Source organism: Alternaria viburni (assembly GCF_023758015.1).
Source record: "Alternaria viburni strain BMP 2772 chromosome Unknown scaffold_35, whole genome shotgun sequence".
NCBI classification, from domain to species: Eukaryota; Fungi; Ascomycota; class Dothideomycetes; order Pleosporales; family Pleosporaceae; genus Alternaria; species Alternaria viburni.
This window is the reverse complement of record NW_026055804.1, coordinates 150654-174779: the sequence shown is the minus strand read 5'-3', so window position 1 is coordinate 174779 and position 24126 is coordinate 150654. Positions and strand designations below refer to the sequence as shown.

General features: G+C 53.3%; 11 protein-coding genes across 11 annotated transcripts; 5 read left to right on the top strand and 6 right to left on the bottom strand.

The window, feature by feature from the left end:
- On the top strand, positions 1-1449 carry J4E79_010999 (uncharacterized protein; the record flags this gene model as incomplete). The annotated part of the gene is made up of 2 exons (XM_049359830.1): positions 1-568; positions 632-1449. 2 exons carry the CDS (start codon positions 1-3, stop codon positions 1447-1449), a joined length of 1386 nt encoding a protein of 461 aa, XP_049205755.1.
- Positions 1450-2225: 776 nt separating this feature from the next.
- Positions 2226-3736, top strand: J4E79_010998 (uncharacterized protein; the record flags this gene model as incomplete). The annotated part of the gene is made up of 3 exons (XM_049359829.1): positions 2226-2399; positions 2580-2841; positions 2889-3736. 3 exons carry the CDS (start codon positions 2226-2228, stop codon positions 3734-3736), a joined length of 1284 nt encoding a protein of 427 aa, XP_049205754.1.
- Positions 3737-4020: 284 nt separating this feature from the next.
- Positions 4021-4598, bottom strand: J4E79_010997 (uncharacterized protein; the record flags this gene model as incomplete). Its single annotated transcript, XM_049359828.1, has 2 exons — positions 4021-4098; positions 4200-4598. 2 exons carry the CDS (start codon positions 4596-4598, stop codon positions 4021-4023), a joined length of 477 nt encoding a protein of 158 aa, XP_049205753.1.
- Positions 4599-5328: 730 nt separating this feature from the next.
- Positions 5329-7202, bottom strand: J4E79_010996 (uncharacterized protein; the record flags this gene model as incomplete). Its single annotated transcript, XM_049359827.1, has 2 exons — positions 5329-6974; positions 7058-7202. The coding sequence occupies 2 exons, from the start codon at positions 7200-7202 to the stop codon at positions 5329-5331; spliced, it is 1791 nt and encodes a 596-aa protein (XP_049205752.1).
- Positions 7203-8722: 1520 nt separating this feature from the next.
- J4E79_010995 (uncharacterized protein) lies at positions 8723-9946 on the bottom strand (the record flags this gene model as incomplete). Its single annotated transcript, XM_049359826.1, has 1 exon — positions 8723-9946. One exon carries the CDS (start codon positions 9944-9946, stop codon positions 8723-8725), a length of 1224 nt encoding a protein of 407 aa, XP_049205751.1.
- A 1005-nt stretch (positions 9947-10951) lies between these two features.
- Positions 10952-12013, bottom strand: J4E79_010994 (uncharacterized protein; the record flags this gene model as incomplete). Its single annotated transcript, XM_049359825.1, has 2 exons — positions 10952-11682; positions 11740-12013. 2 exons carry the CDS (start codon positions 12011-12013, stop codon positions 10952-10954), a joined length of 1005 nt encoding a protein of 334 aa, XP_049205750.1.
- Positions 12014-12381: 368 nt separating this feature from the next.
- J4E79_010993 (uncharacterized protein) lies at positions 12382-13727 on the top strand (the record flags this gene model as incomplete). Its single annotated transcript, XM_049359824.1, has 3 exons — positions 12382-12396; positions 12519-13391; positions 13440-13727. The coding sequence occupies 3 exons, from the start codon at positions 12382-12384 to the stop codon at positions 13725-13727; spliced, it is 1176 nt and encodes a 391-aa protein (XP_049205749.1).
- Positions 13728-14341: 614 nt separating this feature from the next.
- Positions 14342-18045, bottom strand: J4E79_010992 (uncharacterized protein; the record flags this gene model as incomplete). Its single annotated transcript, XM_049359823.1, has 3 exons — positions 14342-15468; positions 15522-15924; positions 15976-18045. The coding sequence occupies 3 exons, from the start codon at positions 18043-18045 to the stop codon at positions 14342-14344; spliced, it is 3600 nt and encodes a 1199-aa protein (XP_049205748.1).
- Positions 18046-18374: 329 nt separating this feature from the next.
- On the top strand, positions 18375-19311 carry J4E79_010991 (uncharacterized protein; the record flags this gene model as incomplete). The annotated part of the gene is made up of 2 exons (XM_049359822.1): positions 18375-18395; positions 18451-19311. 2 exons carry the CDS (start codon positions 18375-18377, stop codon positions 19309-19311), a joined length of 882 nt encoding a protein of 293 aa, XP_049205747.1.
- A 174-nt stretch (positions 19312-19485) lies between these two features.
- J4E79_010990 (uncharacterized protein) lies at positions 19486-20666 on the bottom strand (the record flags this gene model as incomplete). Its single annotated transcript, XM_049359821.1, has 2 exons — positions 19486-19652; positions 19703-20666. The coding sequence occupies 2 exons, from the start codon at positions 20664-20666 to the stop codon at positions 19486-19488; spliced, it is 1131 nt and encodes a 376-aa protein (XP_049205746.1).
- Positions 20667-21274: 608 nt separating this feature from the next.
- Positions 21275-22990, top strand: J4E79_010989 (uncharacterized protein; the record flags this gene model as incomplete). Its single annotated transcript, XM_049359820.1, has 2 exons — positions 21275-21499; positions 21545-22990. The coding sequence occupies 2 exons, from the start codon at positions 21275-21277 to the stop codon at positions 22988-22990; spliced, it is 1671 nt and encodes a 556-aa protein (XP_049205745.1).
- Between the last annotated feature and the right edge of the window lie 1136 nt (positions 22991-24126).

Genomic DNA, 24126 nt, shown 5'->3' with positions numbered 1-24126 from the left:
ATGGTAGACGAAGGCTATGGGAAAGGCATCATGAACTTTACTGAGGAGACTGGAAGCCAATACGCGGTTGTTGGTCCAACGATATCGCCCTCCGAAGCAGACTGGCAGGCCACATCGTACGCCATTTCGTCCCAGTGTGCGCCTATACCTGCTACCGCCTGCGATATCCAGGTGAACTCGAATGTAACTACTGACCTTGGAACAACAATAGTGCCCTTCGACTGCTCCATCGCTCGCGGCTCGCCGATCGATTTCTCAGGGAGCTTCATAGGCAACGCATTCTCATACATCTTTTTTGATTTCCACAAGCACTTAAGCGAAAGCGGGACATTCACTAGGAGTGAAGGACTCAAATTTACCCCTAAAAACGAGGAGGAATTCATTATACCAAACATAACAAAACTGGAGAGTGCTCAGATGTTCCCAAGCACGTGGAGATGGACCGCAGCCGCTGCTCTGGATTTAGACATCAATTTGGACGAATTACCAAGAGACATGAATGGCAAGGCCTGGCTGATGGAGCCCGCGTACAGGAATTACATAATGGTTGTTGCATGTAACTCAACAGGTAAGTACCCGCTACTAAAGAATACTACTCTGTCGTTGTTCTTCACCTAATAGATCTTTCCAGTCTACGATGTCACATATAGTGCTACTGGTGGGGTAATCAAAAGGTTGGATGCCCATGAGAGTAACTCTACCGTGGCGGGTATCTCAATTCTTCCCTCTGTCGACTACATGGGTTTCCTGGGGGACTTAAAATACAGCGTTTCGCGGTATATCAATCCTCCAGTATCCTTGGGACAGTGGATCTCAGGCTTGGAACTTGGAATGAGCACCCTTTTCGCCCTTCCTTTACTCGTGCATACGGTGCCGGCAGACAGTATTCTAGTGCAGACAAGAGCCAGGAAGATTATGACTAGAGCGCCTGTCGCTGCTGTCTGGCTGCTGGTTCTGGCAAATCTGTTCTTCGCCGCTCTTGGAATTGGCCTCGCCGTCATGGCTTGGATGGCAGCAGATCAGGACGTTCATCAAGTCAGGACGCGGCTTGGTGTTCCCGGATTAGCGGCTGCTCTCTTCGAGAGGAACTCCGAGAACCGCATCGTCAAGTCTGACAAGGAGTTGTACCAAGAGAACGACAAGGATGGACTGCCGCTTGTCCTTGTTGGAGTTCAGCATACTGCTACTGGAGGCATGGCGTGGTCACTTCGCGACAACCAAACTGGCCGTCCATGTTTGGCGGACGGAGCGAAGATGTCGACTGCTCAAATCAGTGATACCACGCACTCGATATCAGAAGAGACGACCAGCACTGAGGAAGTCGCCCGCAGATCCGACAGCTCCGGTAATGAGGCTGCTGAACATCAGCCAATCTCCGTCGTACCTTCAGAGCCTGGAACTCAATTCGACGCTGTCAGCCCGATTGAACAGCCTAATCACTGGGTGTAAAGAGAGATACCTACAGCTATGGTCTCCCTGACCCATGCGACAACCATAAGTGTGTATGGCAGAGAGGGAAGGCGAGTCTTTGGCTGCAGTTTGACGCGGAGGCTGCCCAGGTGTGCGAATTTCTGACGATCTCAACGCGAAAAGTAAGGCGACTGGAACCTTGATATCATTACGAATAGATTCATATAATTGTGTACTACTGTTGAGATTGAAAGAAGAGTGCACTGAATCGATGGTGTTGCGTCGGCTTTCCCATTCCGCGACTGGCATGACGTCACCGAACCCTGGAAAATAGCCCGAACCGACCCCGGGGCCATGCCTAGGTACCACCCATCAACATTATTACATCAACATCAACCTCCAAAGAGACTAGAGGATCTTTCAGCTACCTTCACTGATCTTCTAAAGGCCTCATTTGCAGAGACATACTACAACTTCGCGTGCGCTGTCGATCGACAGTCTGGCGACCTGGCAAATGCAACACCGGACTTTGGGGTAACGTCCGTAACAACAGACCAATTTCTCTCGTTGAATGCACTGCATATCTGGTTCCATATTTTCCCTGCGTCGGAACATGCTATCAACGACGCTTGCCGTGATACCGTAACCGCCATGATTTGCTTTCATCACCCACCAGCTTCCTCTCCGCTTCTTTCATTACATCTATCTATCCGTTCTAAGAAAGGCGAGGCAAGATGATAATATCAGGGCCAAATATGCGAGACCAATGCGAGACGACCGAACACGGACACCGCGATCAAAATGACAGTTGTGACATGGCACATGCTGGAGTACCCCAGGCCGCCACTTTACCACCACATGATAGCGAGAAGGCCGACGAGGGCAGCAACAAGGATGAACGAAGTGACATTCTCGACATTGCAGGACGGGCTATTTCAGGCAATAAGCTGAACAAATGGCAGGCATCGCTGATCTACATCACGAATCAGGTAGGCATAGGTATATTGGGTTTGCCTGCGGCGTTGCAAACTCTCGGGTTAATCCCAGGAATTATCTGCATTATCGGGCTAGGTAGGTTAGAGACCAGAAGAATGGACACTATAAGCTATTTGCTAACATGAGTTCTGGTAGGCATCACGGTCATGTATACGGCATACGTCCTGCTCCAGTTCTTCAGGAGATACCCTTCGGTCTTGAGTTGCGTCGACTGTTTCAGAATCATCGGCGGTACCCCTCTATCTACTATCGTCGGCATTGGCTTCGTACTGAATCAGCTCTTTGCTTGCTCATCCGCCGTCATCACTATGAGCATCGCGCTTAACAGCATCTCGGAGCATGCCATGTGCACCATCTTGTTCATTCTGGTTCCTACTATCGTTTCTTGCGTTCTGTGTATGCCCAGACGCATGAAGTTTCTGGCGGATTTTGGCAGTAAGTCTAGCTCCTGGTTTGTCACGAGAAACGCTAATGTGTCGCAGTCCCTTGCACTATCTCAATCCTTGCTGCGACTATCATCGTCATGGTTGCACTTGGTATCGCTGGACCTAACGGTGCGCCACCAGGATGGGAAAAGGAAGTTGTGCTAGTTGGTCATCCTACCTTTGCGCAAGGTTTTACCTCCGTTCTTAATATCGCTTTCGCATATGCCGGCAATCAGGCGTTCGTTACAGTGATGGCAGAGATGCAAGACCCGTCAAAAGACTTCATGCCTTCCGTGTTCATTCTACAGGGCTTCGCAATTCCCATGTACACGATCGTTGGAACAGTCGTCTATGTATTGGCTGGAGAATACACAACCAGTCCGGCGCTCGGCGCAGCACCTATGATGATAGCTAAGATCGCATATGGTCTTCTCCTACCTACGCTACTTGGAACATCGCTGGTGTTTGGCCATACATCGATCAGATACATGTTCATCGAGTGGTTACGCTTCATGGGCAGAGAGAGCGAGTACAGCCAAAACACCAGGCAGACCTGGGTAATGTGGCTCGGTATTGGCGCCACCTTCTGGACTCTTGTATTCCTCCTCGCAAACGCGATACCACTCTTCCATTCCATCCTGTCGGTATCGGCCGCGCTCTTCGTCTCTTGGTTTACCTTTGGGATTTCCGGAGTTATGTGGCTCTACCTCAACTGGGACGTTCAGTTCCGCGATTGGAAGAAGACGTGTCTGGCTGTTCTAAACTGGACCATCATCGGCTTGACTTTGTTTGCGAACGGTGTCGGTCTATGGGCTTCCATTGAGCAGCTTGTAGCTGCGTACCATGATCCTCTCGTTCCTGTCGAAGGCTCCTTCACATGCGCTGACAATAGCGTTTGGGGGTAGCTAGGTATCCAGTCTTAGTTCTTGAGCTTTCGTATATAATGAAGTTCTCATGCGAGGAATACCAGAAGTAGACGAGACTGACCGCTAATGTTGAATGCTACAGCTCTGTCTTATGTTAAATTTCATTGTTTAAATCACGAGGACCAGACTAAAGACCTCCAGAGTCGCTGGTTATTTACATGACGCCTTTACATATTACTCGGACAGGCATAATGTCTTCTCGTGCTCGATGCAGAAAGTCTTCCTGGTCTTGCCGAATTTCCTCATCCGTTCTTAGTTCAGTTCTATCCTGACCTATCGTCGTCCACCAGATACCGATAGTCACCCTTGCCGGTAGAAACCTTGCTTCTTGCAGAGCGTCCCTGATATCAGTCGCGTACATCAATCCACGCTCTCTTCTCAAATCAGCTCTCGACGTAGATGGCGGTGGTATCTTGCAATGCATGCGATCAGTCAGACGCACTGCCTCCAGACTGTCAATACCCAGATCGAGTTCTTCCAATGCTGGGAAGCGTGCCAGAAGGGCAAAAACACGCTGCATATCATCCAGAAGCTCCAGGCAGAAAGCTTTGTGAACGGCGAAGACCGTAACCATATTGTCTGGATTCATCATTACAAGATCGATACTGAAGCTGGGAATAGTGATGTATTTGACCAGCTTCCTGTTCTCGACTCCGATTTGGCGATAGAATTCTCGTGCCACCCAGCGTATGGACTCTGATCCGTTGTGGAGGAAGAAGTTGAAACGGCTGAAGCAGTAGTTGAGAAGCTCGTCATGGAAGATGCGGCTGACGAATACAAGGCCTTGGATGCTTTCAAGACCCTGAAGTTTGTAGCCACTGTGTCGCTGTCGGACGCTCATATTGATTATTCGACTCTGGAAACTTTGCGCGAGAAGATAGTGGTATATATGCTGGCGGATTTCGAGTGGTAGCCTGAGGAAGCCCGGGATGGTGGTTGCCATTGTTGATCACGTTGTCGATGTTCGGTTGTCCAGCGCAAGCAGCGATAGCGATTACTGCTGAAAGAACTTCCTGTTGATGGAATGTTCACGGAAGAGAGAAACAACTGGTAACACAGATGTCTATTCGCGGAAGTCTGGTTCGGATGCAGAGATCTTGGTGCCTGCACCTGCAGGGCATGGTCTGTGCTCATGCGGCACAGCAACCCCGCAAACGGCCTACCCACTTCTGTAGACAATGCTGTCGGTGACATCTCTCGTCAGGCTTGCTTCTCTATGTTCAACTACGGGAGTGGGATTCGCACCGCCTGATCTCCGGCATTGTCGCAGGATCCATGCCTGGCATGCCACGTCTAAATTGCGTCCCACCTAGAAGATTAGCAACCTCCACGGACCCACAACATGAGTGATTTCACGACCGGGAACATTGTGCACATACCAAAGCTTGTTTGAACAGGATATTGCTATTTGTTGGCAAATAGATTAAACACTAAAAACTACCTCCAAGCCACCTTCGCTATCGACTTGCAGTAAACATAGTATGGTCAGAATGAAGACAGATGCAAGACGTGAACGCATAACGTAGCTAAACGTGATTGACAAAAGAGCTACGGGCTACATCATAGGGACTCTACAAAGAGACATCGATGGAGATGTTAAGTCCGTCGAGGAGGGCGTCGACGCAGCCAAAGTTCTGCTCAACATTGAGGTCACCGGGCGCCTTCCAGCCGTCGTTTGCGAAGGAGAAAACGCAGGACTCGGGACCGACGCTCTCGAGAATCTTCTTCATGGCAGTCTTCTGCTCCTGGACACCGGCAACAGCCTTGCCGTTGGAGGTACCAGCGCTGGGCCAGCCGATCTCAGTGATGAACTTGCCCTTGGCAGCGGCCTCGGGGCAGACCTTGGCGGCTTGCTCGAGTTGCTGAGCAGCGAAGTCACCAGCCATGTCAGCGGTGACGGACTGGGTGAAGTAGGGGTGAATCTGGACGGTGAAGATGTCGATGTGGTCGCAGAGAGCATCACCAATCGTCTCCCACGAGCCAACAGTCTCGGTGGTGGTGATGGCGATGTCAGAGGGGAAGCCGGCGCCACGGAGCTCATCACGGACGTAGTCGAGGTAGGAACCAAGCTCGCTGACCTCGCAGTTACCGTTGAAGACGCACTCGTTTCCAACAATGACCATGGCGACAGAGTCCTTGGGGGCGTTCTCCTTGATGTCGTTCAACTGGTCGTTGGCGTAGCTGGAGAAGGGACCCTTTCCGGCCTTGCCACCGGCCTCGAGGAAGATGCCGTAGATGACCTTGAGTCCGTACTTGGTGCACTCAGGGACAACGTGCTCGAAGACACCGCAGTCAGTGCTGTATGAGCGAATGGTGGTGAAACCGAGCTCAGAGATCTTCTTGATGTCGGCAGCAATCTCGTCGGCGGTCCTGCAGTTACCGTCGTTGGCGTAGGGAGTGTAGGTAATGGCCCACTTGTCGCCGTTGGTCTTGATGTGCTCACCGTTGTTGTAGCTGCCGGTGGGCTTGGGCTTGTCAGAGCCGTGGGTGGCGCTGGGAGTGGGCTTGGGCTTCTCAGCCTCCTTGGAGGAAGCAGGGACCTCAGGGGTGTAGGCAGGCTTGGACGCCTCGGGAACCTCAGGAACAGCAGGCTTGGAGACCTCAGGAACGGTGGGGTAAGCCGGCTTGGAGGGAGCAGGGACCTCAGGGACCGCGGGCTTGGTGGTCTCGGGAACCTCAGGAACAGCGGGCTTAGTAACCTCAGGGACAGAGGGGTAAGCGGGCTTGGAGTTCTCTGGGACCGGGGCAGGGCCAGTGGGCTTTCCCTCCTCCTCAGTGCAGGTGGTGGAGGTCTCCGGGACAGCGGGGACAGCTGGGGTGGAGTGCTCTGGGACGGGAGCCGGACTAGTGGGCTTGGGGGCCTCCATGGAGGAAGTCATGCCCTCCTCCTCAGTGCAGGTGGTGGAAGACTCCGGGACAGCGGGAACAGCTGGCTTGGAGGACTCTGGAACTGCGGGGTACGCAGGTGTAGAGGACATGGGCACCTCAGGCATCGCGGGCTTGGAAGACTCAGGCATCGCGGGCATGCTGGACTCGGGAACCGCAGGGTAGCCGGGCATGGAAGATCCGGGTACTACAGGAGCCGGGCTGGAGGGAGCCGGAACGACGGGAGTGTACATGGAAGTCTTTCCCTCCTCAGTGCAGGAGGTGGAGGCGGTCTCCGCATGGACGGAAGTTGGGACGGCGGGCATGGTGGAGTTGGGAGCCATGGAGGGCACTGGATCATGTTAGTCACTGTAAGATTCTGGCCATGACTGTGCTTCTTCGTTCACGGCCCCTTCTGACATGGGTTTCACATACTTGCGGTTTCGTAGACGGTGGTGTAGACAGTGCAAACCTCCTCGGGAGCATAAGCTCCACGGCGCATGTGGAATCCAGCATGAGCCTTGTGCTGCGCGGCAACAGCAGACCCAACGAGGGCAGCTGCAACGTAAGAGTAACGCATCTTGAACTTGTTTACGTGGTTTGGGGTGGCTAGGGGTAGTGGTGATCGTCCGCTGAGCGAGTGAAGCGGGTAATATTAAGTAAAGTGTGTAATGAGTGACGGGGCACAAAGGCCAAGGGTGCTTGTCAACGAGGCTGGTGATGCGTAACTTGAAAGCCTTGCGTAGTGAGAAAAAGAAGGAAACCTTGGGGAACACAGCGGTTTTGACCTATGTGCCATGGCCTGTGAGCACCAGTTGGTGGAGAACTGCCTCTAAGGCGTTAGGTTAGGGGTCCTGGAAATTGGCGTGATCATTGTTGTACAAGAACGGCATGGGCGCCATCCTACGGCTCTATTGAGATCGTGATGTGCTCCGAGCGGAAATGAGTCTGGGGTATAATTGTCGTGTTAGGTCGAGGGTGGGTCCAGTCTAGGTCGGGATAGGGCTAGCCTACTTTCACCCTGAGCAACCCTCCCGCGCAGGAGAGAGCGTCACGGCAACAAACACCACACCAAGTCTTTGCGCCAACTCCGCCGGGGAACGAGTGAACTCTATCGCAGCATAGCCACTTGTTGCATTTCTCTTAGCTGCCATGTGCCCGATAACCGTTTTGGTAAGACCCTCCTCGTGTCGCTAATTAGGACCCATCGGATGGTTCCATCCTCATCAAATCCACGGCAACGCGCATATCAGCAATCACAAGTAGCAATCGCGAACGGCTAATCTTTGTGCAGCTCGTAGTAGAGCAAGGGCACAGCTTGCGCCACCATGCAGGTACAGAACGACTTGTGCAGGGTTCTACCTACCGGGCGTTCTTTAATTGGCCGAAAGCCGCATCGAAGGGTTGGGGTGGAAGTTCAGGCGGTGGTGGATGTTGGTGCGTGCCCCTTTCTTCTCACGACTCAAGACCGGCCGGCGCGTTATTACCGCGCCCACCGCTATTGATGGACATCACTAAACTCTCCGCTTGACGATGCCGTGTTCGTCGGCAGACAGACACCCGCGAGCTACTAAACATAGATGTGGACAAGTGGGTTTTTTTCGTGCGCATGAATACGGTGTGTATGTCAACTTTGCGAGCGGCGATCCATCGCAATTACAATGGCGCGTATTCAGTTGTACCAAGCGCTGAGAGCCTTGGGTGCCTGGTTGGCATTGGCTACATAACTCGGTGCCGAGCGATTGAACAACAAGTCAGGCGACCACTCTGTACCCGCGCTGACAGCCTTCTGTCCTATAGCTATAGGCACTCTTTTGCCAATCAGCGACCATTCAAGCTGGAATATGTAGGAGGCAAGCTCCATCATTCGTCGCATCGTTGGTATTCCTACAGCTTCCTCCGATCCTCAACTTACAACCCGAGAATGGTAAGGTTATACACTTATGGATTTGCATACAACTTCAGAATTGCAGTGAGTCGAGTATGTATTGTTATGCCATGAATTACCGTAATGTAGATCCAATTCTTACAGGACTTCTTCGAGAACATCACTACGACCCAGTATTCTGATCCACCCCCAGAGTCTGGACTCCCACCTCCCTACTTCGCAACGACCTCACCCTGCCTGTAGTACTTCGATCTGATCATATCGGCAAAATGCTTAGCTCCATCTCGACTGAAATGCCCCTCTTTCCCCTTTACCGTTTTGACTGCCGCTTTTGTGGACCGTGGAAACATTTCCTCCTCGTAGTCCTTCACAGCAGCATCCAGAGATTTCTCTCCACGGCACACTTTGACAATCTCCTTCCCCAATACCAACGCGTCTTTCATGCCCGTGTTGACTCCTAGTCCAGCAAACGGTGTGAAGACATGCGCAGCGTCGCCGATGAGAGTAACGCCTGAGCGAGATGGCCAGCGGAATCCAACTGGCAGCTCGTAAAGTTTGCGAGGAATGAGACTGTCTTCATCAGAAGACATGACAACACGCTTGAGGTCATCGTGGATATGAGAGAGGTAGTGGTCGACAAAAGTGTTGCGCGCCGTCGCTTTGTTGTCCCAATCGATACCACAGGTCTGCAGGAAATCCTCCGGTGCATGCACGCTGGCGTATGTCCCTAGGCTACCGTCGCCTTGCCGTTGGGACTGCACCGCGCAACCCTCCCCAAATGCGAACATCGAGCCCGAGCCGACGTAGTCAAGCAGCCAGGGATCGGCCTTGATGTCTTTGCAGCTCACTGCGATAGAAGCTATACCTGAGTACTGTGGCATTTGGTCGGTGAGAAGTTTGCGAACCTTGGACCATGCGCCATCTCCCCCGACCACAAGATCGAATCCAGACTCTTTCGTGCCGTCTGAGAAGTGCAGATCGTACTTTCCCTCTCCTTCAGCAGAGGGCACGACTTCTTTCAACTTCTTTTCGAACTGTACGGACCCCTTCTTCAGGTTTTCAAACATCAGCGTCGCCAACGCCATTCGATCGATCTCAGGTCTTCCCTCAAACTTCTCGTCTTCTTTGATGTCTTGCTTGTCAATGCCATTTTCATCCCAGAGTACCTCTCCATCCAAAGTCACAACCTTCATGCAGTCGCTCTCTGGACGTGCATGTTTGGCGAACGGTTCCCATAGCCCTGCTTCTTTGATGGCGAGCTGACCGGATTCTGGGTGGAGGTCCAGGGAGCCGCCTTGCGTGCGGAGTTCTGACGCGGACTCGAAGATGATGAAGGGGATAGAGTGCTTCTGAAGGATGTTGGCGAGGGTTAGAGAGGCAGGACCAGCGCCAACTAGGCCGATCTTGGGTTGAAAGGGTTTCATGATTGATCCCATGGCTATTCAAGGGGGTTGCAAGTCGCTGACTGGCGTCTTGATGGACTTGAATTGCTGTTCGCGATTTTCTGGTGACGACAAGTTCTTCAAGTTGTAAATGCAGGGCGTGAGCAAAGCGGAAAGTAGTACAACTGGAGCTTCGTGAATCAAGATCCAATATAACTGATATCACACCTTCAAACCTCGCGATATATACATCTACACCTGTTGTGCTGCCTAGCTCAAGCGTCACGTGTCTCGTCCTCGCGCGGACCTTCGGGTCGCGAATGTGTGCACAGCGCGAGTTTGACGCGTCGGGCCCGAAACTGCACGAAGTGCCGAAAGTTTGCGCCTCGAAAGCCAGCCGCCACAGACATGAATTCAGAGACTGGGAATGACCTTCGAGATGCCATTCCCTTCGCCATCGATTGATGAGCTGTTCCAGAGGACCTAGGAATGCATAACTCACATGTGCATGAGGGTCGCTCGAGATCAACGTGGCTCAACGGTCGCGTGAGTCCAGCCAATTTAGTGCTTACTGAGAGCAAATAAGGTTACATGTCGCAACGCGCCTTATCTGCGTCAAGCTTTGAGCCAAGCGATGTTCGGTGAATGCTGTGCCTGGGGCCGCAAGCCGTTGGAACGAGATGCGAAAGGAGCAATCACATGATGCCATTATTCTTCTTCTTCGAAGAGAACTGGTATGAGCTCCATGTGTTGGGATCTGATCGAGTTGCTTTTTCTTGTACTGTGCGATCGCTGTCCGCAATTACCTACGTCAGTCTAAAAATATTCTACGATCCAAAGTGAATTCCTACATCGCATCCAAGATCCAGTCGCCAAATGAGGCGGACCCTGTTTGAAGACCTCCACGCTCAGATTTGTGCGCACGTGAGAAATCTGTTCGTGTGTGCCGTGTTGTTGTTGGAACGTGCTGCCGGGTCCATAATTCCTGACACCCAACAGGAGATAAGACCCTGGCCAGCTTGCGAATCCAGAACCCGGCACGTCATCGCAATGCGATGATCATGCCAAACCCAGCCCTCCTCCGACCCTCCCCAGACCGGCTCTCTTGCTAGCCAGGGCAATATTATGGACTGTGTTTCCAATCCTTACTTTGACGGCATCAAAAGCAGCCTCAGGTGCCTGAACAAACTTACTGGTGTCGATATCTTGGACCAGAGCAACCCACTCAGGGTCAGGCTCAGCCAGATTCCAAGCGATGCTGACGTGGAAATATTGCGAATAATCATGGCTTTGAGGCTCATTCTTGTCGACCTTCCTCCGCTTCGGACCGTTGTTGGAGTCATGGCTCTCCTTCGGACCGTCTCCCACTCCGCCTGTATACAGACCTGGATGACCGCTGTATTGGGTCGCGTCGTTGCATGCCTGTAGCAGGCGGTTAAGTTCGTTGAGCCCTGACTTCTTAATGCCAAGGACTAGAAACCATCGATTGCGATCGAAGTTGGACACCCATTTCAAGTTCTGAAACTCAAAATTGAAAGCGCGCACTGCGGACCGCCGCACAGCAACACTTAATGATTCCAGAAAAGGGTCTCTGCTGTCGGTGTTGATTTGCAAGGTGCGCGACAAGGAGACATGAAGAGGTAGCGACCCACCCAGTTCTGACTGAAGAGATGGTATGATCTCTGGTACGGGCAGTTTCTTCGTTCGCTTCGCATTTTCAAGATCAATAGTATCTCTCACATGCTGTAGTAGGCTGTGTAAAGCATCAGACTCAGGCTGTGTAGGTATCCCTCGAACGCGTTAGTCTGTCATCCATATTGGTGGTGAATATTTCTGGGTATCCTTACACTCTAAGTAAACATGACTAGGCCACTTGCCCTCGACGTGAGGTACAGCCCGTTTTCGTCCACCGTGTAGGCTTGGGTTGTCGCTAGTGCTGACGCGCGCACTTGTCGCGTAGAGGTCGTGAAAGGCTGGCGGAAGCGGTGGCAGGGCATCCCCAGAGGCACTCTGCTTGCGCTTCGATGTAGGTTTGGCGGCAGATTGTGCCGTCTGGGCAGAGGCATCGAGGCTCTTATCATCATCATCCGAGGCGGAATCTGGATAATCGACCAGCGACATGGCGGGCTGGATCGTGATGGTGAGGGATCATCGCAGCTGTCGTCACTCGTGGAGAGGACCAAGCGGCGGACCCACTTGCAGCCTAGCGCATCCGCATGACGTATGGCAGCGATTGGGCCGCTCTTTTCTCCAAGAGCGGACAAGAAGAAATCTGACGCAGGGCCGCGACTGCGAACCGATGATGTACGCGTCCACGGTACCTGCCAAGTCAGGCCTTTATGTAGTTCGCTCTCCCTCCCGTCACCTGTTCTTTCCTCTCGTATCCATTTAGCACCTGACACTCGTCTGACCACTAATCTCCAATACTACAACTACTCAACCTTCCCAAGTTCGCCAACTATCAAACACTAGCACACAAACCTACCATCATGGCAATGGACGCAGTAAGTATTCATCTCCCGTTTGTTCCGGGCACCTGGTTGGACTGTACTGTGCCTCCCACGTGCGCCGGCACGACTCATCCAGCGCGATATATCATCTTTAGACATTGAAACTGACTTAGCAGGCCCATCATGCGTTAATCGATCCTCTGATCGAACCAGACCCAAGCGACGAGACTGGCCTCAACAGCCACTTCCGCTCCACATATGCTCCCGCAGCACCCATCACACCACCCGGATCCGCTGGAGACGCCAAAGGCCACCCAACCGTCAGTGTCCAAAACACCGGCAGTTCCGTCGAGACCAACCCATTCCGCCGCTCCCGGGCTTCATCCGAGGCAAAGGGCGCTTCGGCATCAGTATCGCAGGTTGGGCAGACTACACCGCAGAGTAGGAGGTATGATTACCCATCCCCTCCTGCCTCTGCCAGCCCCAGACGTGCCCATTTCTCCGACAACCATCGCGCGGAAATCTTCGGACCCATGAACGGAAGCCGGCCCCGACGATCCAGCGAAAATGCCCCTGCATCCATGAAGAAGAGCGGAGTTACGCGCGACCGCTCAGGCTCATTGAGAGAGCGCTATCCTGGTGACAAGTCACACAGGCCTCTTGACCAATTGCGTCATGATGAGAAAGTTGCTCACCGTGCTCCCCATCTTAGGAAAAAGAACTTCCAAGGCGCCGACGTCATCGACCGTCTCGACAAGGCACCTTTCGGTCGGTACCACCACGAGGGCCCATACGATGCTGCCAGTCTCGCTCGCAACCGCGTCGAAAAATACAGTCCCCTCGCGGCGGTTAAGGATTCGAACGAGGAGGCTTTGAGGGCTACTCCACGGGAGAACATTGTCGACTCTGTACAAAGGCATCGTCCCTTGGAGGGAGTCGCCATCGTACCACCTGGCATGGCTGATCGTTTCGGAAGAGTACTCAATTATGAAGAGGGTGCTGACCTGATGCGAGAGCCTGGAGCTGACTACCGTCGTTGGCCTGGTGTTGTATGTTCTCTAACCATTCTTAGGCTGAACTTCGCTAACACATCGCAGGAATACCACCCAGACGATCTCAAGGGCAAGGGCGAACCTTCCTACTCCATCGAGAAGGCCCTGAAGGACCACAAGCGCTTCGGCGACAGCGGCACAGAGATGACCACCCGCAGCTCTCGCACTCGCAGCGTTGGCCATGCCGAAGCACCCGGCATCGTCCCTTCCGTCGCTACCGACGTTGAAGCCTCTGGCATCGGCCGCAGCAACACCACTGGCCGCAGTGTCGGCGGCGCGATCAAGAGGCGTCTCGGTAGCATCCGTCGTCGCAAGCAAGAAGCCGAGATCTAGGGGATCTCGCTCTTCCCACGCTCCAAGCGTTTCTCCGAGGTTCCACACGCACACGCAACGGCTTGATACCCATTCCGTTTTGAGCGACTTTTCGAAATTGTACACATACGCATGGCATACTGACGCATATTGAGCGTCATTGTTTTCCTTTCTGTTTTGCGTTCGACGGTGTTAGCGCATAGATGACGTACATTCATGGTATATCATAGTTTGCGCCGCATATGGGGGCTCGACAGGAGTCGTGTACGATATACGAGTAGTTTTTAGTAGGTTACGATTAATGACACATAACTTGTCCAAACTTTTGCCAAATGCTCAAGATGCATGGGATATGTTGTTATTGATATTATCTACTATCTATGACACCTACGCAAGCAATGAGCAAGAAACGACTACCCAATCGCATACGCACCCAATGCCTACGCCAAACACATCTCCTAACCCAACAAACGTGATACAAACGCCTACTACTGACTACATAACGACATTCAAACTCCATGAATGCGCGCTGAAATATGCAACAAGGCGCGAACCAAAACAGCAAACGGGTAACAACATCAATCCAGCCCCAATACGCCCACATTAACGAGAAAGGTATACCCCCTCCCCTCCCATCACATAAAACTCATCTTAACCTCCTTCTCCTGCCCAAAATCATCTTCAAACTCATCAGCCCAGGCATTATGTCCTAGATCACCAGTAGACTGCGCAGGAGGACCCAAACTACTCGCATGTGATTCCGTCTTCGCCGAGCGCAACGGAGGACGTTCAGCAGGGCCTGCAGCATCGTCCCAAGACGGCTGACCAGTAGTAGTAGCATCTGCACTCCAAGGCTGGCCAATAGTACCAGAGTTGTTGTTACTACTGGATGTACCCGAGTCCCAGGGCGAGGATGTGCCAGAGCGACTTGGTTGTAAGGGTAAGGGTGAGGCGGGGAGGGGGTATTTATTCGGTGTTGTAGCGGAGGAAGGGGGGTCGCGGAATGAGGTGTCGAATGTCATTTCCATTTGACCCGCGCCAGGGTCATCGAATTCGTCGTATTCGTCGTAGTGGCCGTTGGATGAAGATGGTTTCTTGGCATCTGAACTTGGTATGCCTAGACTGTCGTTGTAGCTCTTTGTTTCCCTAAGCGTCGAGTATGGACTTGTTGTCTGGGATGGGGATACGGTTGCGATATCGATTTTCATGGGTGGGAGCGTGCTCTTGATCTCTTTGATCTCGAATTCGGCTTCGGCGTTGTATTCTTTGCTTTCGGCGGCTAGAGTTGCTACTTCCTTTCTGATGGCGTCGATGTCGAACATGACCTGGTTCTCTGCGAGTTTCGCTGGGTCTTGGTCTACGTCTAGCTTCCGGTGGCCGGGCGGAGCGGCAGTGGAGTGTTCGTCGTAGACTTCCCAGTCTTTCTTGTCGGCCTTCTTCTTCTTCCACCAGCTTAGTTTGCCGCCTTTCTTCTCCTTCTCTTGTGCCTTCTTCTCCAGGTCTTTTCGCGCTTCTTCGATCTCGTTGATGAGCTCACGCTGGCGGATCTCGTGGTTCTCCGGGTCTGGATCTTCGATCTCGGCGAATTCGTCGGACTCCACTAGCCAGCCCACCTCGCGGAGTAGCTTAGGCATGGCGGCACGGTAGGCCATGTGGCCGGGGACCAACTCGGTCACGTTTACGTTCTCGATGGTCGGGATCTGGACGGGCGCGAGACCAGCTACACGCATTACACCGCCACTGGTAGCACGGAAAAGGTAGCCTAGACACACTGTTAGCAGTTGACAGCAAGTAGAAGAGAGATGTGCGACATACCCAAGATCCAGTCATTGGTAGCATACCCATTGACAAACCTTCCCGGTACGACAGATCTTGCCCTGATGTACTCATCATGCTTGGCTACTGCCGGTGTACCGAACATGTATACGTTCTGCACAATACCAAAAGCCCCTCTATTCGCAAGTTCCTTTAGACAGGAGAAGATGACTCTTGAGCCTAACGAGAAACCGACAAGAGTGACTGGTCGTGTCCCTAGGTTGCGATCGATGAGTGAGTCTGCGAGAATCAGTCCAGCCATGTCTGCTCGTGCTTGCGAAACGATCCACGGATTATCGATAAGGTAAGAAAGCTTGGTCAAAGCCAGGGGAAGTGTCATGGCGGCCATGAGAGCTGTAAGGACGGTACTTCCCAAGACTTGTTGGAGACCTTGTGTGAGAGCCTGTTGTGGTCAGTAGGCACCTTTGCAGTTTGCATATATATATAAACTCACTTCGGTGGCAAGGATGTTGATTGTGTCACCCATACTCCTCAGCATCTCAGGTTCCCATAGCACGGAATATATATCGCCCATGATGGGATCGACCGTACTGTACGGAAGACGAACATCATCAACTTTTCCGTTCATCCAGCCTGCCAACGTGATGATGAGATGCGTTCTCTTGTTGTTGTGAAGCGGACGGTACTCGAACGTCTTGACAGCACCTGTTCGCCTGTTCATGGCTCGTACGCCGACAGTACTACCCGTGACTACGCCAGTCGATGTAATAATAGCGGCACCGCCAGCACCAGCTAGGAAACTACTCGTACCTGCCACACCAATTGTCGTAAAGCCCGCAGCGAGACCAGCACCAATGACTGGAGCAAGAAGTCCAGCAGACAATCCAATGACAAGACCACCGCCAACAGTCGCAAGACCCATGAATGCCAATCGCTTGTTGCGTGCCCGCTTAGCTCGGCTGACCATGTGTTCATCCTCGTTCCAGTTCTCTTTGTCTGCTTGTTCCTGCATCTCCAAAGCATCGGTGACACGCTTTTCGAAGCGACAAGCTTCCAGCCAGTCTACGCTGAGATATTGCCCCACTTGCTGAAACAGCTCTCGTGAACGTGAATCATAGACAGAGTCGGCGATGAGTACCAAGAACAGATCGCACAAGACGGTCCACCGCAGATCGATATCCAGGTTTCTACTAGTGGGAAGTTGTGATGGCGACCTAACTTCTGGATAATCAAAATCGTCATCCTGATGTTCCTGGTACGGCGGGGGAGGCGGTGTTTGCAGATCGTCTTGCGACTCCATCGTCGAAGCCCTCTTCAGTTTTGACTTCTCTGCGGGTGATTCGGGGCGCGGCGACGATATAGACGGTCTGGCAGAGTCTGATTCGTTTACCGTGTCCGCATCTTCCGCTGCGGGATTCTTTACTCGAGCATTCTGCATCAGTGCTGGTGTAAGGTCTCCAGGAACCACGCCATGTTCAGACAATTGCTCAATCATGATCTGCTCAGAGGCATTGATGTCCATGTGCCCGTAAATCTTGACCATGATCTTCTGTGCCCACATTTTTGTGGTTCCTGACTGTAGCTCGAGCAGCTTCTTCATCTTCTTGTTGGTCGTTTCGAAGTTGGAGAACTTGCGTTCCATCTCCACCATGGCCAATCGTACCAGACCGACGTATGCGACACGCTGTCCTTCGGTGAGGAGGTTCTTCGTCGCCTGCATTTGCGAGAGCGGGTCCCGACCCTCCTCGTCTTCATCGGCTAGTGCAGTACTCCTCTCCTTGAACAGATAGGCGGTGTTGTCGTCCATGCTCGTTTGCGAGTCAGCATCGTCGTCCATGATGACTCTGGTGTATCCTTTGGCGGCGCCTCCGACGTTGGCATAGCCGTGCATGTCTTCCAGCTCTTCCGTATTCTCCTTCGCAATGAGCCTGTTGTCGTCGTCGTACATGTCGTATCGAGCGTATGCGGGCATAGTCTGCCATTCTCCGTCGTCCTCTTCCTTCTTCTCCTCCTTGACCTCTTTTTGTGACTGTATGACTGCATGCTGATGTGAATACTCGGATACGGTCGGAACGCTCGTTTGTGGGGGGAGTGAAGGCGCGGCACTCGTGCTTGTGCGTGTTTCTGTGGTCTCGGGAGGCTTTGTAGGTTTGGGTGTGTCTTGCTTCGTTTCTACAGGCTTGTCTTCGGGCGCCTTGGGGTCGGTGTCCTCTACGGGCTCCTTCGCCTGCCCATTGACTTGCGGTGTCGCATCGCTTTCCTTCACAGTAACCTCAGGTACGACCTCGGGAAGCTTCTCCACAAAACTGTCTGTCTTGACTTCTTCCTTTCCTTGTGCTGGCACCGCGACCTCCTTCGGACTCGCTGCTGTAGCGGCTACGGCATCCTCAAACTTCTCCCCTTCCGAGTCGGAACTGTCCTCCACGGGCGTCCGCGGCCGCCTCTTCCGTATAGGCAGACCAAAATCATCGTATTCAACCGCTTCATTGGGCTCCTTCTTCACCTCCGCGGTCTCGGCATTATTTCCCTCATTCTTGGGGGCCGCGGCGGGGTTCTCGCTCATACTGGTGGGGACTACCGTGAGAAACGCATGGAGAGGCAGGTTCGCAGTCGTATCAACAGGGAAAAGCGCAAGGGCCGCCGTAGGGAGCAATTCAAATGTATGTGCGGGTACGTACACTATGTACAATTAGGCGTGGGATGCCCTGAGGCGGATTTACTAAAGCGGAGAGCAACGGGGGTGTCTCCAAGCCGCAGACGTCGCATACGGGGCTAGCGTCGCACGCGTGTGGCTGGTGCATGCGTTAGATTCCGCCCTCTGGGTCCAAACTTTGGCCGCATCCAACTTTTTTTCCCCGCGAGTAATCAACCACTCCCAAACACACAGTCACCATGAAGTTGAAGCGCGCAAAGGTAAGAGAGGGAATCCCCTTGCAGGTCCTCTAGCAGTACACTAATCGCACCACAGGCGTACAAAAAGCAGCTCCACCAATACGAACTCAACTTCGGCTTCCGCGAACCCTACCAAGTCCTGCTCGATTCACAGATCCTCGAAGATGCCTACTCCTGCAAGATCGACCTCCTCGCGCGACTCCAGAAGATGCTCGGCGGGCAGGTAAAGCCCATGATTACGACGTGCGACATGCGACACCTCTACCTCGCAGAACCCAAGAACGAGACCCTCATATTACAAGCCAAGGAGTACGAACGTCGGCGGTGCAACCATCAAGATTTGGAGAAGCCGCTGAGCACGCTGGAGTGTCTGAGCTCCGTGGTGGATCCCAAGGACAATGCGACAAACAAGCATCGATATGTCGTCGCCGCAAACGACCCGAGCACGCGCGCAAAGATGCGACAGATCGCCGGTGTACCCATCATATACCTGTCCAAGTCTATAGTGCTCATGGAGTCTATGGCTGATGTCACGGAGCAGCACCGCGAGCGAGAAGAAAAATCAAAGTTCAAGTTAGGGCTTAAAGGACAGCGGAAGCCAGATGCGGCCTCGGCCCCGAAGAGGAAACGAGAAGATGAGGGACAAGGTGATCAATCTATTGGAGATCAGGCTACGGGAGACGCAAAGCCCAAGGCGAAGAAGCGCAAGGGCCCCAAGGGACCCAACCCGCTGAGCGTCAAGAAGCCGAAGAACGACAAGACGACCAAGCCCAGTGCTACCAAGAAGTCGCGGCCGTCTACATCTGAGATCAACGGTGGTGATAGTCAGAGGGGCGACCGGGAAGAATCAGCACCTCGTAAGAGGAGGCGGAAGCACAAGTCCAAGGCTGATGATGGCGGCGATGCGCCGGATGGAGGTGAGCCTGCCTCGCCATAATAGCCGGAGCACAAGATCTGGGTCCAAGTGTGGACCCCATGCGATACCCGACATACTGGAGGCTGTCAGGTCTGAGGGCCGAATCGGCGGGACAACCTACCCTGATCGTATGTCATGCATAATATAGGTCAATTGGGGCGAGCCCGTTGGAGGGAAAGACCCGCGATGATCGTCCTATACTCTCTTGCCTTGCGCAAGGAGATCGGAGACCTTGGGCGGAAGAACAAGCGCACTCCGGTCGTTGCGCTTCACAAACTCGACCACGACTTCAGCAGTCTTTTCCGGGAGGTCTTCGTGGAGGAAATGCCCAGCAGCAGGAAAGACCTGGAGTTGAAATTTACCTGTATTACATTAGATACCTCATACAAAAGCGACAAGGCGATAGACATACCTTGCATCTGCCCAATCATCAGTTCCTTATCCAGCCTGTCGGTTCCAGCGAGCAGCAGCAACTTAGCACCCTTTCCGCTGAGGAACTTGCCGCTCATGCCCGTGAACCAATTTTCCCAGTATGGCTCTGTGCTCGCGAGCTCTGTCCGCCATGCCCATCGCCCATCCGAGTTCTGTAGTAGCAGGCTTGGTACGCTTGCTCGCGCCGACTGGGGGTTGCGTATCGTTCGTGATCGGATGTGCCACTCGATAGCAGCAGGAAGCGAAGGGAACGACTTGGGCCTACTCGCAAGGTAAGTGTGCATATGTGCCAGTGTTTCCATGGCCGAGCCTTCGACAACATCAAGCACTCCAAAGCCCAGCAACTTGTTTCCTAGTAAGCCCTTATTCGCAGCGTCGGTGACGACTGCACCACCCAGGCTGTGTCCTATCAAGACAATCTGTGGGAGCTCTTTCCAATTCATCTTGCTCTTGGTCAGCGACAGCATGTCGACCAAATCTTGACTGAGCTGCCCAATGCTCAGGTCGTTGTCCACTTCTCCACTAGCGTTCCATACTACACTTCCGTGGTCGCGTGCTTCGACAGCTAGGATCCCAATTTCTGGCATGGCCCTGCGAATCTCCTTGGCTGCCAGCGCAAAGGACATTGCTGAGCTCCCAGCGCCATGGTGGAGCACGACCAAGGGCGCTTTCGCTGTCGTTGGCGGTGTGAGGTATACATGAAACTTGGCATGCCCTGACCCATCCCTGCGCTGTTCAAGATAGAACTCCTGGGCGTAGTAGTCGGACCAATGTATTGCGGGGGCGGGTCTTAGTGTATTTGACGGTCTGACAGTACCGGTGCTAGACATTGACGATGCCGAAGACGAGTCATCTTCGTACTCGGGAGGCTCCTCCTGCAAGGGCTCCGGCGGTGGCAGGGAAGAAAGTTTAGTCTTTGCGAACTCTCTAGCCAAGCTGGACATGGTGGCTTGGGCGAGGCTGTATTTGTGTCGAAAAATCAGGGTTTCGTGAGCGTGGAGATCCGCCCGTCAGTGATTGGCCGCTAGCTTCTCTCGAGCGTTCCAATATGTCGTGGCCTGGAGGCGTGAGGGGATTTGACGCAGGCGGGGTGCTATCAGATAGACGGCAGGGATAAAGGCCAATGTCTTAGCGAGCGGCCGTTCGAGGCAAAAAGAGATGCATCGCGAAGCCCGTTTCGCAATCCAATGACGCAGCGGCGTTAGACGACAGTGAGATGCGGCACGAGGCTGGGCGGTACCGTGGAGATGGTTGGTACGTGGTAGGGATCGCTTGGGGGTTTCCGCGGGTCGATCTAGCCTTCTGATGTGCGCTAGTCGCGAACTTGGATGAACTGTGATGATGACGTCGGTCGATCTTTGGCTTAGCGCGTCAAGCATAAGTAAAACCTCCACGCCCCCGGTCGCCTTACTGGAAGCTTCACGAGCTTCGAATAGCTCCAATCTTTGCCAATCTTTCCTGGGACCTCTACGAATCCCTGCACATTACCGATAAGTGTTATCGTCCGCTCAGACTACCATATCGCAGGTGTTTGTAGCTCCAAGAGCTCTCAATGCCCAGCATGTGGAAAGGAAATGACAACGACAATGGCGGCCAGGGTCTTCTGTCAGCTCAGGAACCCACACCAATTTCCAACGACGATGGAGCGTCGAGATCCTCGCGCAGAAGTAATGGGGCGTCAAGAAGAAGCGAAGAGCCCACTGAGAGGACCCGTCTTCTCGACCGTCCCAGGCCACCACCCAACTCGGATGGTTACCTCGATCCAGATGACCCAGCTGTAAGTTGTTCGAGGTTCTTATCAAGATTCATCTAACGATGGCAGGTGTCACCATACAACCTGTGGACTGTTCGCGCCATGCGATACTTGACCATCCTTTTCCTCGTAGTCACCTTCTTGTGGTGGGTGCTTCTGCTGGTCTCCATCTTCGTCTCCCCTCCTGGCCTACACACTCGTGGATCCGGCTTCTTCGACTTTGCCTACACATGTCTCACTCTTGGCAACCTTCTCGTCGCAACCATCTTCTTCGTTACTCCTGCCAGAGGTCTGCGCATCACCACTGCCATCATCGCCGGACTTCTAGCTATCGACATGATCCTCATCTTGGCCATTCCTCGCATCAGGCTCGAGGAAGGCTGGGTCGGTATCGCAAGTGTTGTCTGGGCTTTCGTCATGGCTGTGTGGTGCATCCTGACCGATCGTGTCGTCGCATACGGCAAGCACGAAGAGGAGGAGCGCCTTACTGGCCGAGCTGAGACGCGCCGCACACTGAAGGAATGGCTCGCCATTACCGTCGCTACGATTCTTACCGTCATTTTCATCGTCATCGTCATCTTGATGACTGGAACCCTCGGCATGCGTGGCCGCGACGCAACACTCAAGATGTATGGTGACCGCATCCTTGTAGACGGTGACAAGTACGCCGTGCATCTCGCCTGCGTCGGAAACGTCACCCAGACCCACGGCGTCAACGACCCTACCATCCTCCTCGAGGCGGGCGAATCGCCATTGGAGTACGACTTCGAGCACTGGGCCTACGCAGCTTACAAGAACGGGACCATCTCCCGCTACTGCTACTGGGATCGCCCCGGCTATGCCTTCTCTGACAACGCACCCTCCCCACACTCGGCTGGCATGTCCGCGGACGCATTCTCGGAAGCTCTTGCTAAGGCGGGAGAAGAGGGTCCTTATATTCTCGTCTCTGCGGGTACTGGCAGCATCGTCTCTCGTATCTTCAGCTCGCGCCACCTCAAGCAGGTCGTTGGCATCATGATGATCGACCCTCTCCACGAGGACCTTCTGCACCGCATCGGTGGACCCGGCCGTGGTTTCATTCTCTGGGCTTGGGGTATCATCTCACCAATCGGCACCGTCCGTCTCGCAGGCGCGCTCTTCAAGGGCCGTACCCGTGAAGACCGTGTCTACGGCCGCAACGCATACCAATCGGGCAAATATATCAAGGCGCAGCTCCAGGAGAACCTTGTCGCTGACAGTCTTACCAAGAACGAGGTCTCGTCTGCTAGGAACATTCAGAGCGCCAACACCCCGCTTGTGATCGTCTCCAGTGGTATCAAGGTCAAGACGGACTCTGAGTGGGAACGAAAGCAAAAGGACCTGACTACCCTCACTGACAACCTCGTCAGCTGGGACGTTGTCAACAAGGCACCTCATCAGGTCTGGGACACGCTCGACGGACGCACTGTCATGGAGAAGCGCCTCAAGCAGCTCGTCAAGGCTGCGGCCAAGGTCAAGAGCGAGGCTGAGGAGTAGAAGCATTTATCCGTTGCACTGAGATGCTCTATGATGTTTTGAACGGGTTACTATGTGTTAGCGATATAGTTTCGGAAACTCTTTTCCTTTCAAAGTTGATGCTTCATCTCTATTATGTTCTGGGCTTTCCTTGGCATACCCTACGGCGTTGCATGGTTAGGTTTCTTGTCTTCTTCACATGTAGTACGAGCACATATCAGATACTAGTCTAATGTCTAAGACCATGTTCAATGACCTCGTCGTGTCGTGCGCAAAAGTGATTTGTTTTCGTCCGTGTTGTAGGATACATTCAAGGAATACGTTACAACTCAACGTAACGGATAACATTGTGACACTGCTCTACACCATAGTCTCATAGCTCACCGGAACCTGGGCACTTGCTGAGGTACGTTCCCTCACTTCAAATCCATCCGCGCTCCTTCCTCAAGCAACGCCATAAAGACATCAGCCCAATGAAAAAGATGTCAAGGAAGAGTGGTACAGACACACTGCCCAACAGCAGATATGGGGCTTGCATCATAGACAGCCATGCGCCATCCTCACAATGTTTTCCGCCAGCGGCGCGGGGGCAGACCTCTGCTCTCTCCGCCTTCCCCTAGACTGACAGTAGCAGCAGCGCTCCGGGGCGCAAACGTCGCATTCATAGCACAGGCAGACCAGCCCACCTGTACCAACGAAGGTTTTAGGTCTTCGACGAGCGGGAACTTGCTGTTGACAGACACGAGTGACCACCGACATACTTGTTGTCGAAGTGGTGTCGTATAGCAGCCGCTTGAACACGCGAGGGCCGGTCTCTTGCGTTCAAGGTGCTTGCTCGTTCAAGTATTGAAGGGCTGGACGCGGCAGCGGGGCGTCGAGGCTCTTCAGGTACTGCATTGTTGTGCTGGTCCAAGCAATGCCACCGGGAAGGAACGTAGGCAAGTAGCAAAAGCGACTGCCGCGGTGTTTCCCGATGTGGACGGTGTCTGAGTACATTCTGGTGTAGAGCCAGAATTTCCAAGGGAACACTACACGAGGGTCAGAGAAGAGGTGGGAGGGGCCCGGTTTATATCTCAAGGTAACGCTCCAGCGCTAGCGACTGCCAAGTTCGCCACTTGATCGCAGTGGATGCAAGTGACTGCCTAGGAATACAAGTG